Source organism: Aythya ferina, assembly GCF_964211825.1.
Source record: "Aythya ferina genome assembly, chromosome: 2".
Classification (NCBI taxonomy): Eukaryota; Metazoa; Chordata; class Aves; order Anseriformes; family Anatidae; genus Aythya; species Aythya ferina.
In genome coordinates, this window is record NC_140297.1 from 111,932,270 (window position 1) to 111,945,761 (window position 13,492).

Genomic DNA, 13,492 nt, shown 5'->3' on the forward strand with positions numbered 1-13,492 from the left:
AAATTACGTTCCTGTGACTTAATTTAGCTTTTCAGCGTCTGCTCGAATCGCTGGAAAATTTTGCTAAAAAGCACTTTCGGAAAACAAAACCCAGGAAAATCAAAAACGAGGAAGAGGGGGAAGGAAGTTCTCCTCGCTTAAAAGCCTATTTGGCAGGGGCCATCCTTCCGACTCCGAATTTTGTAAACAGCTTTTACTACTGCATATTGGTTTGCGCAGTTCCTCGGTGCCACTGGTAATGTCAATAACTTCAACACTTGATTTTCTTTCAAGTTCCTGTCCCACACACGTGTGTGGGGCCTGCTGACCGTGGTGCCACGCAAGGGCTCAGATCCTGAAGGACTTGGTGGCAGAGGTTTGCTGCACTTAGCATGTTGGCTGTCCCAAAACCACTGTCCCAACCGTTCTCCAGGCACAGCTCACACATTTTGTGGAGAGCAAATGTGAGATGTTTCCTAGCTGGTTTGGGGATTTGGGGGCTTTGGTGAGGAAGAAGCTGTGCTTGGGCTCCTCCAGATGCAAGGTCGCAGCCCCGGGGCTTGTCCCAGGTGGGGAAGTTGCCCCAGCACCCCTGGGAAAGTGCTTTGTAGCCTGCTGTTACCAGCAGTTCCCCACAAGAGAAACCATAACCTGCCTCAGTTTACAATCCAGAAAGGGATTTGTTGTTATTTTATTTAGCTGGCTCGGTCACAGGTATCCAGCACGAGCTTTGCTGAGGCATTTGTGAAGTTTGCTGTAGTAGGAGAGGGAAGAAAAATCACTGAAAAAAAAAAAAAAAAGAAAAAGAAAAATCACTCTCCCTGCAAAAAATCTGACTAGCTTGCTGTTGGGCTTAGTGACAGGGAACTCAAAAAGGATGAGCTGCACTCACCTAGGAATCTCCTATCAAGTGTTTAACAATGTCTTCTGTCAGCGGGGAGAAGAGGCGTATAAGCTGGGATGATCCTTTTCATTTGATAAGAAACTGGGGATTGGTTTGTACTGATTTTCCTCGAGAGAGTGAGTTAAATTCTCAGTTTTATGGGCAAGTTTCTCCCCAAACAGTGATGTTTTATTACTGTTTTACAACACAAGCAATATATACTACCTGCAAACACAAGGACAAGATGTAAAGGTAGAAGGGACTTCTACGTAGCCCTTACAAAACACTTAGAATGAGGGAGAATAACTGCAGTGTTGCTTACAGGGTCCTGAAGGTAGAGGTTTCTTTCAAAAACAGAAGAAAAATAGGAAAAATTGGAGGATTCGTCTTGATTGATCTCCAGCTAATGGGCAGGAATCATTCCTGTGCATGCTTGCACTTGGAGCTGCCCCTGATCTCTGCTCCCAACGTGATTTCTCCTACGTCCCCAGAGCCACTCTGGTTTTGAAAAGCTGCTGAGCTGACTCTGTAAACGATGCCAGATTTTCACTGAATGAATTAACAAAGCTATCCAGCCTTCTCTGCTAATTGCACGGAGGAGTGTCTCCGTGACTTGTTTTCAAAGCTGTAAGGGCATTATTTCTTCCCCTGTCTTTGAGGAAGTGAAGTAAATTATCCTGATATCGCCAAAGATAATGCAGGTTTTTGTTTTGATTTGGGGGCTTCCTCGAGTCGTGTGTTCATTTCTTAGATAAGACCTGCTGAAATGGTTACTGCTTAGCATGTATCTCTAGAAGAAATAGTTCCTTCAAGCATGTTGCGTGCAAAAACAGGGAGGCTAATCCGCTGCCTCTGACAGAAGGTTATTTTTACCTAATTATTTGTGCAGCTTCTCAGTAATGTGGTATCAGGAAAGAGAATGATGGTATGACACTGTGCAAAGCGAACCCCAGTCAAGAAATCAGGAGGGATTTTTCTAGGAGCGAGGTACACGATTTATTGGGAACTCACTGATTGCCAGTTTTCAGAGAAATAAAATGAGTGACAAGGTTTAAAGTGAAGACAGGGAAACAGGGCTTGCAAAGAGAAAGCAGGAGCTAGCCCAGTCCAGCAGTCAGGTGAAGAGCCTGCAGGGCTTCTCCAAGGCTCCTGTCAGCATCTCTCCCACAGGTTTTTAAGCTCATACTTGGACCTTAGCAGAAATCATCCAGGAAAAGACCACAAGATAAATACTCTGGAGTGGCATACAGTGGCCATTTGTGGAACACAAATTTGCTCATCATCTTTATCTTCTCTCACATCCATGATGCTAAAGCATGGGATACAGACTGAGGATCATTCCTCCTAAAGCCCAGGTTTCCATCCTGACGTGAGAGGAAGAGGTGGATTTCTCCTGAAGGCCTCCAGGAGCAAATTCATTGAGCTTTAGACACCCTCCTGCTCTTGGGGGTGCAGAAATTCCTCCCAGAGGCTTCCGTGGGCAATTGCTTTTCTGCATGACAGCAAGGAGGCACTTGGACACGTGTTTTAGGAGCATCAGTTTATTAGATGTGGTGGCTTATTGGATCTCTTGTCTGTGCTTTGCACTGGTAGATCTAGGATTAATGCTGCTTCCATTGCGTGGCGGGAAGTGAGTGAGATGTGCTTCTGAAGAGCTGTCTCTGCTCTGGTTTCTGTCCCCCAGGGATATGAAGTTGGATGGTGGACGCCAGTGCCATTCTGCTGGAGTGTGTCTGAAGGAGATCATCGGTCTTGAAGGAGTGGAGCTCGGAGCAGACGGGAAGGTGGGGACGCTTCGCTTCCTACTCCGTTAGGGAAAAACATGGCATAACTCGGAACAAGCACAAATAATTACATAAATGACAATATTCAGCATAATACAACAGTTAAATCGCAGAATATATGAGCTGTAAATAAGATGAGCAGAAATTCAAGGGGGCCATCCTAGCTGTCAGTGCAAAGCACTCAGTTTCCTTGAAGAAACCTGCCTCGGGCAACGTCTGAGTCTGTGGAGCATTACTAAATTGGTGTTCCCCTGGCTCTAGCAGGAGGTATCAGCACAGAGCATATTGTCAGAGGCAAAAATAATTTCTGGTGATAGCTGCAAGCTGTAATTCTGCTGGCTTTCCAATTTATTTAATACAATAAATCTCACTTAACATTGCATTTGTCCAAAAGGGCAAGAGGACACTAGTATGAACCTGATGAGCATGTCAAACCCCAAGAGTGCATTCATTTGAAATGGAATAAGCAATTATGATTTTTGTGGGGAAAGTGATCCATTTTAAACAAATCTGTAGAGAAGAGATTATTTTAATCACATATGAAAACATTTATTTTTTTCCTGAAAACCTGATTTATGTTTTGTCGTTCTGTTTATCCAGTCTGCTGTCATTTCTGGATTTAAAGGCTTAAGGGCCCTAGGTCAACGCTGCTGCACATGGTGTGCTCACCTAACCAAGTGACAGTCCAGACCCCAGAGAGTAAATTCTTGAGGACAATCTGTCTGCTTATAAATAAATTAAAGCTCACGTGTTTTATTTCATACTGTTTCTGACCAGCTTTTAAACCAGTCTGGAGTCTGAGACTCATTTTCTTCTTCATAATACTGTTATTTTTGGAAAATAAACCTAGGAGAAGCAAGACATAGTCTATTTCTGGCCAAGCATGCAAGCAGAGAATTGGTTCACTCTGAAAATAATTTTGTCACATGTTATTCATTCACACTGAGTCCACGCTGGCAGGTAGTAAATGATCTCCCATAACCATTACCATTAACTTATGACACCAACGAGACTGTGCCAGGCCAAATCCTAAAGGACAGAAATACCACGGAAAGTGCTTACGTTAAGCAGTGTTCAGGTGATTTGCCTGTGGCTGATCTGTGCTGAGGGACCCATCCAGAAGAATGCCGTTTCAGTAAAGAAACAGCTGAAATCTGCTACAGGGAAGGCCCAGTGAAAAACCCGACGTATTTTTAAATCTGACCCTTGAGTAGGATTTCGTAAATCCCGCGTATTAGAGCTCGCATGTGTGTTTGTCGTTTTGTTTTGCTGAAGAATTAATGCATTGGCAAAAGCTTTTTTTGTGCGGATAAAGTGACTACACTGAAGCAAATGTAGGTGACTAGTGTTTATTCATCTGTGCCTAACTATCAAATCCAGAAAATCCCCTGCTAATTTGGTTTCCTCTGCCTCGAACTGGGATGCCCCAAAGGGATCCTGCTGCGGCTGAGCTGGGCTGATAGTAACTCTCTGTCCATTCTGACTTTCTTTTAGACGGTTTCATACACACAGTTCCTATTTCCAACCAATGCTCTGGGAACTCGGAGGAACACAATAGACTCCACCTCATCCTTCTCCCAATTTCGCAATGCAAGCCATCGTAGCCTTTCTCTGGCAAGAGCTAACAGCACCCAGGGGAGCATTGATGCAGGTAACTTACCAAGAAGCTTGTTTTAATAGCCTTGCACACCCTGGCAGTAGGCAGCTATTATCACAGAGTTGTAGGGTTGGAAGGGACCTCGGGACCATTGGGTCCAACCCCCCTGCCAAAGCAGGTTCCCTAGAGCAGGCTGCACAGGTAGGCGTCCAGTTACAAAGGCTTTTTGGTGGAGGCACGCCATGTTTTAACCCCTTTGATGCTTAAATTAAGCAAAATGTAGTCTCTTGGGGTAGGTAACACTGAGCTTGGTGTGCCCTTTTCCACGCTTGTTGCCTGTTTGCTCAGCAAAGCTGGCTTACAGATCATGGAAAGTTGAGTAAACACAATCGCTGGTCCCTTGTCATATTGCCAGCCCCTGCTCCCGCTCAGCATGCCTCCTTGTGTAACTGGCATTGTTTGTGCCTCCCACATACGGCTCATCATGACTGCTGTTTGCTGTGGAAAGTACACAATGGCAACACAATAGTCATAAGCTGAAGGTGTAAATCGTACTTGTGACCTTTAGGAGGCTGGAAGGGGCTGTGTTTACAAAACCGGGCACAAAACGCACGCCAAAACACTATATGCTTAAGATACTTTGGCATATTAAATGAAACAAATCAAAACATCTGCATAAACATGTGAGAGCTCGTTTCTGGGAATAAAAGTCAACAAAATTTCCCCACTCACTCTCCTTTCACCCTGAGCATGGCAGGGTACACGGGATCTCATTTGTTTGGCAGACTATTGGACTGTGGCTTAATTTGGGGGTTTCATATAATTGTGCACTTCTCTCAGCCCTAAGTTCATACTTCCCAGGTAATTCATAAGCTTCAGGTCCTCTGTGTCTTTGCAAGTTCTACTGTTATTGAAGTACCTACAGTGACATACACAAAATTTTTTGACTCTTTCAATCAGCCAGCACGAAGATCATTTTGTGCACTACCACTGAACTTGTTTGCCAGTTAACGTTTACAGCTTTCTTGATGCAATTAAGCAATGTTATTTTTTTGCCATTGTTTTACAGGCAGTGACCTGGGAGACTACGTTGAATATGACCCCAATCTTTTAGATGATCCCCAGTGGCCGTGTGGCAAACACAAGCGGGTTTTAATATTTCCTTCGTATATGGTAAGTGATGCTCAAAACGAGGTGGTGCAGCACAGATAGATGTTCGTAACAATATTTAGAAAGTTGAGGTTGCATTTGGCTGCGTTTTAAGAAGATTATTATTATTTTTAATCTACTAATAACAGCTGTTTGGAATGCTTTGTTCTCAATGACAGTTACTTACTGGGACATGTAAAAACAAACTTGTGGAGGTATTACAAAAGTAAGTGCTTTTATTCCTGCTGTATTTCATACATGTTTTAGATGAAAGGCTTGTTTGAACAATGCACTCATTTTCTCTCGTTCAGAGGAAAATTTATACTTCCTCTAATTGGCATCTATTACAAAATAGGAGAATGCCCATTAGGGTTTTTCTGAAGTCATGAAACTGTGTTGTGTTTTGATGCTTATCGTCTACTCATCGGAGTAGAACCTCAGTGTCTCGTAGAGCCTTTGTTTCCCAGATATTTATTTCGTCATGGGATAGTCCTTCCTTTAATTGCAGCAATTATGAGCAGAACCTGTATGTTTTTCACCATAGCCAAAGCTTGTAATACAACAGACTCATAACCGTTCCCTGATCTCAGCCCTAACTCAGTATTTGCTCTGGTGAGAGATTTCTGTAGCCTTTTGGCAGTCGCACCAAGCCCGTAGGATTTGGTCTGCTATTTTGGCAGAAACGTAGCAAGACACAGCGCAGTTGTATGTGTGGGGGTTAAATTTTCAAGTGAGAAGTTTAGTGTGCCCTCTGCTTACTTTCAGCCAGCTTTACGTTCAGGGTTGGCAAGTTATTTTTGGCTGGCAACCCACAAAGTGTCAACCCTTTATGGCAGCCACGTCTGGGTAGGAAAATATTTGTTAGCTTTTGACACGGTTATTGTCACGGACAGGGAGCTGCCTTCCTTCAAACAGAAACTCCTTGTTAACTGGCATCCAGAAAGAAAGTAGTTTTAGCAATCGTGGCTGTGACTCCAACCTTCTTCAGGCTGGAAGTATGCTCCAAACAAACAGTCCGAGTCCTCCAACATCACCCGAAGTCAGCCATGCTTGGCGTTGAGGTGGACGTGGGCAGGTGAGTCAAAAGGAGAAAGCCAGGAGAGCTTCCTGCAGGGGAGCTCTCAGCCCAGCAGCGGCTGTGTGCTGCCCTCCTTTTCCGTGCGCTGGTTAACCACAACATTTTGAGGCCCACATTTGAGCTTTTATTGCAGTAAGCTGAGCGGGCTTTCCCCTGTGGCGGAGGTATGACTAGATACATTCAAGGCGAAAAATGGACTTGAAGGCTAACCCTTAAAATCAATGGCTTTCTTTGCTCCTTCTCGGAAGGAGGGCACTAATCTGAGGAAGGACCGAAGGAAACGAAGTGCTGTGTTTTGTTTGGTGGTGGGAATAGCTGGCAAGTGCCAAGAGCTCTCTTGTCCAAGGTCCAAGATTTCGCCGTGACGCAAGGCAGGAGCTGCACAGCTTGACAGGGAACCGAGGAGTGGGTGTTTGTTCCTCTGCGCTCGGCTGAGGGATTTCACAAGCGGCTGGTGCTGCCTTCAGCTGAGGGAAGGGAGGAAAGGTCGTGCCAGAGCGTCCCTGCAGGTTTAAAAAGGATTTTGCAGTTTGGGCTGCGAGTAAGGAGAGCTTAAGCATTGAGCTGGGTGATAGAGGGCCACACTGCCTATGCAGAAGACTTCACTCGCATCCATCTTCCCAGACTCAGCTGGAGTTCCCCCTCCCTGCAGCTCACATCACTGTGAACAGGAGCATAATAGTCTGTAATTTCAAGGCGTTTTCCTCCCCAAATACAAAAAACAGCATATGCTGCAATTAAAGCAAATTGCAGTCTGAGGGCAGCGAGAAACCTGTGCTATTTTTTCCTGGCGGTTCACAGCCATCTTGGCGTTAGCAGACTCCTGCAAAGCAACCACAGCATCGTCGACCTACTGTACACACAGATCCAAAGCAGCAGCCTGCGGTCCCGAGGGGAACACAGCTTCAATTCCTGCCTCCCACGGGTGCCGGAGCAGCCGAGAGCATCTCCAGTGTGAGCGCCGTGCGTGGAGAGCTGCAGTTTGTAATTAAAGTTCCCTTACTTGGCCAGCATTTTGCATTAATGTTTGGCAGCTGCAAGCCTGTAGGCTTTTTTTCCCCCCTCCTTGTGGATGTCAGAGCAATTAAGGGGGCAAGGTGTGTGACGAGAATCTGAACAAATGGTGTTTTAGAAGAGCGAGGCTAGATGCTGACACCCAGGAGCCTGCCGTGTGCTCTGCGGGCCAGGATTGCTCCTCTGGTAAAATGCTGTTGAGCTCTGCCTGAATTCTGCTTCACTAAACATCACAGGCTTTACCCGAAGGTGCAAGACAGCAAAAATGTGTGGCCCTGCTTGGATTTTACTCTGACATGAGCGCGGTTTGCACTCGAGCCTGTGAGACGGGCGGTTTCCTCCTTTTTTGTGGAGCCCAAGGTTATTATCACATACATGGACTTTACAGGCTTATAATTTTCCTGAGCTGAATTAGTCCTGACTTGCAGAGCGTTTGGAACTGCAAGTCCTTGTTTTCAAGGAAAAGCAGAGCTTCCTCTTTGAAGATAGCTGTGGGGAAGAAGTGCTTTTGCTTTTGTCTTTTTTTTTTTTTTTTTTTGCAGTGAAGTCCCTAGCTTTAAAGGGTATGCACTTCCCGGTAGCATTTCTAAAAGAGATACCCACAAACAGCCTGATAGGGAACAAATCTGAAAAGGCAGCTTTTTATTTTTTTCTAGCACAAACCCCACCGCTCCTATGAATTGCATTAGTCGTGGTCACCTGGTGTACCCCAGAGAAATTATTTCCCTTTATGTTGTCCTTGTAGGAGAGGCTACAAGCTCTGACACAATATAAACAATAAGAGGTAGAAGAATTCGTGCTGGAGGAGGCAGGGGGAGGGAAAAAAACATCATGTCATGGTTAACAGATGTCTTCCTGGCTGATACTGCTAAAACAGGAATTCTTGCAGATCCTTAAATCTCTCCAGAATAGGAACTTCCACCAGCTACCAGGCAGAGCAGTGACTTCCTTGCTAGCGTTTCACGTCAGCCAGCGTGCAGCCAGCATCCTCACTGCCTCCCTGCATTCCTGCAAGCAGAAGCAAACAGGAGGAGAAAACCCCCTCTGCGGCACGCGTGAGGACGACCCCCACAGCTCTGGGTTTTGTTGGTAACACAAAAACACAGGAGCGTGTTCAGCTGGCTGCTGGCTGCTGCCAAAACTTGCAGAAAAGGAAGAAAAGCCTCAGGTCGGTAGCATCTCGAGTTTGTGTAATGACATCCCTGCAATATCCATCTCTCCATGCCCAAGGGATACCCTTGGAAATTGGGTTTTGGTCCTGAACGACAGTTCTGGCGCGTTGGCTTAATTATATCCAAACAAATCGACATCTACACACTGCTCATAAAAAAAAGCATCTTGCAGGGGGCTGCAGGGCTCTCACTGACCATCAGCCCGCGTTTGCCAGGCGCAGCACCCGTGTCAGGCACAGCCGAGCTGCGTTGTTAAATATGAGTCTTCCAGCGGGATTTTAAAATTAGAACTGCTCGCTGCTCCATCCGTGCAGGCTAACAAAAGCCCTGCATGATGATAGAGCACATTTGCCTTCTCGCCTCCCCCCTTACTGTCTTTCACAAGGAGCACCAAGGTCACGAGTGCTCCACTACAGCAAGCGCCCTTTGATGTCGTCACTGCAGGCTTCGAGCCGCTTCCGTGGTTTTAAATTAAGCAGCATCTCCAGATTGCTTTCTTATCAGCTGCTGGCCTCGTACCCAAAAGTCTCAGGGAGCTGAGGAGCACAGCGGTGGTATATATTCATGTTTAAAGCCAGTGCTGTATGGATTTGATGCTGTGCTTGGCTGAGGCTCCAGTAAATACGTAGTTTGAAGCAATGACACGCTGTATTAATCGGGGATGCTTTCAGGGTGTTAACTGTGTAAAAACAAACTGGCATCACTCCACGTACCTTCATTCAAAGGGGCAGCTTGGAGGCAATTTGCTTTGTGAAATGCTAAATATTTCAGGTTCAGTCCCTTGGATGTCAGTTACATCTTCTCAGACGGCGATGGAGGCATCCAAGGCTAGGTCATCTTTCACTGGTAAGGTGCCAGAGCAGGGTTTGTTTTCAGCAATATTTCATCTTGCCAGTCTTTCCAACCATTCCAGGCATCCTGCCTCCTCCTGTATGTAGGAAACCATATATGCAGCTTTCCTATGAGAAAGCAGCTGCTCGAAAATGCGTGTGAATAACACGCGAGCCTAACCTCCAAGTTCAAAACTGCCAGCCATGCAAAAAGCGTGCAGGGCGCAGGCTGCAGCCCGAGCATTCATCACGTTGGCCAGGCGTCCGTCAGCTACCATATATCAGAGCTTTCATTTGTCTTGTGCAGCCTCCATCGCCGAACGAAAACACACATTTGCAGATCCGTGTACAGAGGACACGGGCAGAGCTCGCAGAGGAGCTTTTCTGAGTTCTGCAGCGAGACGTGTTTCGTGCAAATCAGCTGCGAGAAACAAGACAGACGGGGCTGGATGACAGGAGCTCCAAACACTGGAGATTAGAGTGTTGGAGAGATGGTCGGGTGCTTCCCAGCGCCTTGCTGACAGCCCTGGAAGTGCAAACCGCCTGCCTTCTAGGGAGCAACGCTGTATGTAATTGGGTATATTTGGATGGAAAAACGCCGTGCTCCCTTTTAGGGGATTATTTAAAACGCCCTCCTAGAATTGGGAGCATCGGTGTTGAATGAGGTAAGGCAATACCAGAACTGTTCCAGGCAGACAAAGCTCTGCTTACAGGGATGTCTGTTCCTTGACACTAACTCACAGACAGCCCGAGAGAAACATAATTTGCCTAAAGCAGAGGAAGAGTAAACGCTGAGCAGCAGAGAAGGTGGCAAAGCGACGACTTGGGGTCACTGAGCACTCCCGTTTCAGCAGGACAATCCCAGCTGGTCCTTGTGGGGCACCCTGGCCGTGCTTTTGGCCTCGCACATGCTCTGAGGTTTCCACCAGCCCGTTCTCTTTCCCTCTCCATGGGAAAGGGAGCAGCAGAGGGTCGGTGCTGAGCCGCGCGTGGGGTGCAGGAGGGCAGCTCCAGCAGGAAAGGACGGACAGAGGGTGCTTGGGCATGTGGGATTTCTCCTTAGCTTCACAGGTACGCAGCATGGCAGCAAAAGGGCTGCCCCTCTGGTGTGCAGAGCCCCAGATACAGTTCTGCTACAGGCACCAGCTGAGAAAGGGGCATCCCGCTGCTCAGGGGTAAGTCAGGATTCTGCAGCAGCTGCCAAAAAAAAAATCAGGGGAAAAAAAGATGAAAAAAGAAGTTGCACAATTCCTTTTCTCGAGAATAAGGGCAGTGAGTTGAGCTCTCCAGCATGGCACTGACAAGACGAGACAGCTGCCTGAGAGCCAGTGTGTTCAAACATGCTGCTGTTATCCTGTTACATGAATCAAAACCAGCACACACCAGCTTTCATCTGGATTTCATTATTGTGATTTATATCGCAGAGACTGCTGTCTAGCAGGAAGCAGCAGCATTCGGAGTTGGAGGGGGAGAGGGGGAGATCCTTATCACCAGGACAAAATTGACAAATCTCTGCGGTTAAAAATAGCTGTACCTCGTTACCATTTTCAGTTTTAAGCCGCCTGCTTATTCTCAAGACTCTGAATGCTTCGCTTTAAATAAATTAAAAAAAAAAAAAGGGAGAACATCTTCTAAAAAGATTTGAGCTGAATGCTGGCAGATCTCCTCGGCTTAGCCAGAGGAGTCCCAGGTAAAACCAAAGATCCCTGCAGAGCAGCAGGTGGGGCACCCAGGGGGCTGCTGCAGGAGCCCAGAGTCACTCCGGAGCCACTTGGGTGCATTTGTGCTGGAGGTGAAAGCAACCCAACCCTGCCATCCTACAAAATCAACAGGGGATGCTCGGGCCCTCCCTCCACCACCAGCTTTCTGCTGCAAAGTGGTTTCTTTCCTGCACACTCAAGTCGTGTTTTTGTTTTTTTTTTTGGTGTTCTCCTCTGTGCAAGGGGAAATGATTACCTGGAAGGAGCCGAGTGTAGGTCTGCCAAAAAAGAAAAAAAAAAAGCCACGATGGCTTTGTGGGAGATAATTGAGATAAAACTAAGGAGCTCTGTGGTAACGGAGAGCAAACAGCGGGCAGTTAAGTTTGCAGTGAGGCATGAAATAAGGTATAGTGCAGCCTCGCACGGTAGCACCAAGCCTGCTCTTTCTAGGATTGCCCAAGACAACCAAAAAAAGTGCTGATGGTAACTAAAACCGTCTTTGGATTTAATAGTGGGTAACCTTTGTGTGCTCAGCAGCTCTTGACTCTGCAAATAAGTGAGGCATGGACCAACGTTTCTGTATTTTGAGTAGCAAATAGCACTGGTCTAAAGTATGCTATATGGCTTTTTTCAGTAGTCCTCTTACAGCAGTCCTAAAGAGGACCCTTTTTAATACCACAAAGAACTCCCAGCACATCCATTTAAGTGTCAGAAGCACCCAACTAGAGGTGATCCTCTAGCAAAAAAAAATCTCAAACCCCCAAAACCAAGGAGCAGGCAAGCAGGAACCAAAATCCCAGGGAAAGGAAGGAGAGGAGAAAGAGGGAAATGGGTAAGATTTCCATTCTGCAGCTCTTGAGGTCTGAGCCCTGCAGGCTGCAAGCAGAGCCTCCCGCAAGCAAATGACTTTCTGAGACACCCAGGCAGAGTCTTCTGTGTGCATTCAGCCAAATTTTTCCTTCCTTCCACCTTTAGCAAGACTGAAAACAGGCAGAACCACACATTCAGGTGAAGCCTTTCCCTTCTGCCTCAGGTACAACTGGCAGCCTTCCTCAATAGGACAGAGCTTTGTAATAAATCTGCCCCTTTACTGAGCAAAATCTGGGCTGGCTCTTGACGTGTAACTGTGTCAGAGGGGGCTTGCAAGCATTTATACCTAACAGCAGGCAACTTGACGTGCCCAGCAGAATTACCTGCCAGGGTGTCACGGGGGGCACTTTATCTGGACAAATGATGCTGTTCACACTGCAAGGCAGGCAGCAGGATAGCCCTTGTTTTAAAACGTGTGTATGACTGTGACGACTCCCTGTGGCTAGTTGTGTTTTTTCCTCTTCATATCAGCACGTTTACCTCAGATACTGGTGTGTGTGTTGCCTTTTGCTCCTCTTCATGCTCATTTCTGACCCAGCCAAGGACGTGATCAGCTACCAAGAGTTGTCCAGTTGCTCTCCGGAGCCCTTACGCTCCGTCCTCCCCAGCCCTTCCATGTTTTGTTATTGAAAAACTTTGGCTGAGGGAAATTCTTCAGGTTGTGACAAAAAGGAGTAGGAATCTCAGTGTAAAGTAAGCAAACTGTGCACCTCTAATACGGTCCTAACTCAGTATTTCTGCCCGGTCAATGTGTAAGTTATGACAGCATTGCTATCTTGCATTCTACTGATTTACCCAGGATTTAGGCTAATTACCTATTTTATCACAAATGTATAGCACAGTAGTCAGCAATTTGTAGCAGCAGATCCTTTGAGGAGTCTGTTTGAGACTGGCAATATGCTGCAGAACCACACACAAAATCTGGTCATCCCGTTATTGTGATGACTTGTTTTGGCATAACAAGGATTGTCAGCTAGGTTTTATCCGCCCACATTTGGCATAAACTCCTTTGCAGCAGTGTTTGGAAGTAGTGAGGTATGTGTTGTTTGGGGTTTGTGCTCAGCACTCCTCTCAGATTTCAGGTCGCTTGTTCTGACAGAGCGGTCGCAAACAGATTGTTACCTTAATTCTGGCTTATTTTTCCCCTCTCTGAAATCACCAGGCATTCGTTTGGTATTCCTTGCTTTCGGGGACTGAGTGATCTTGTTTGTTACACACTAAAAGAATGATTTTCTCTTGGCCTTGTGTTACAGACCACAGTCATAGACTACGTGAAGCCATCAGATCTGAAGAAGGACATGAACGAGACCTTCAAGGAGAAGTTCCCTCACATCAAGCTAACCCTCAGTAAAATCAGAAGGTACGCTGCAAAGCTTGGTATGGCAGCCACGTGGTACAGCTGTCTCAGGGCCATCACTGTTGTACGTGAAGAGACT

At 46.5% G+C, this 13,492-nt stretch overlaps 1 protein-coding gene across 3 annotated transcripts in view; it reads left to right on the forward strand.

The window, feature by feature from the left end:
* CABLES1 (Cdk5 and Abl enzyme substrate 1) overlaps positions 1-13,492 on the forward strand; it is a 56,034-nt gene that overhangs the window by 36,757 nt on the left and 5,785 nt on the right. For all 3 annotated transcript variants that reach the window (XM_084507392.1, XM_084507391.1, XM_084507390.1), the window contains 4 exons: positions 2,547-2,646; positions 4,141-4,297; positions 5,313-5,416; positions 13,310-13,416. In XM_084507392.1, coding sequence (XP_084363518.1) covers positions 2,547-2,646; positions 4,141-4,297; positions 5,313-5,416; positions 13,310-13,416 — 468 coding nt within the window. The remainder of the gene's footprint in view (positions 1-2,546; positions 2,647-4,140; positions 4,298-5,312; positions 5,417-13,309; positions 13,417-13,492) is intronic.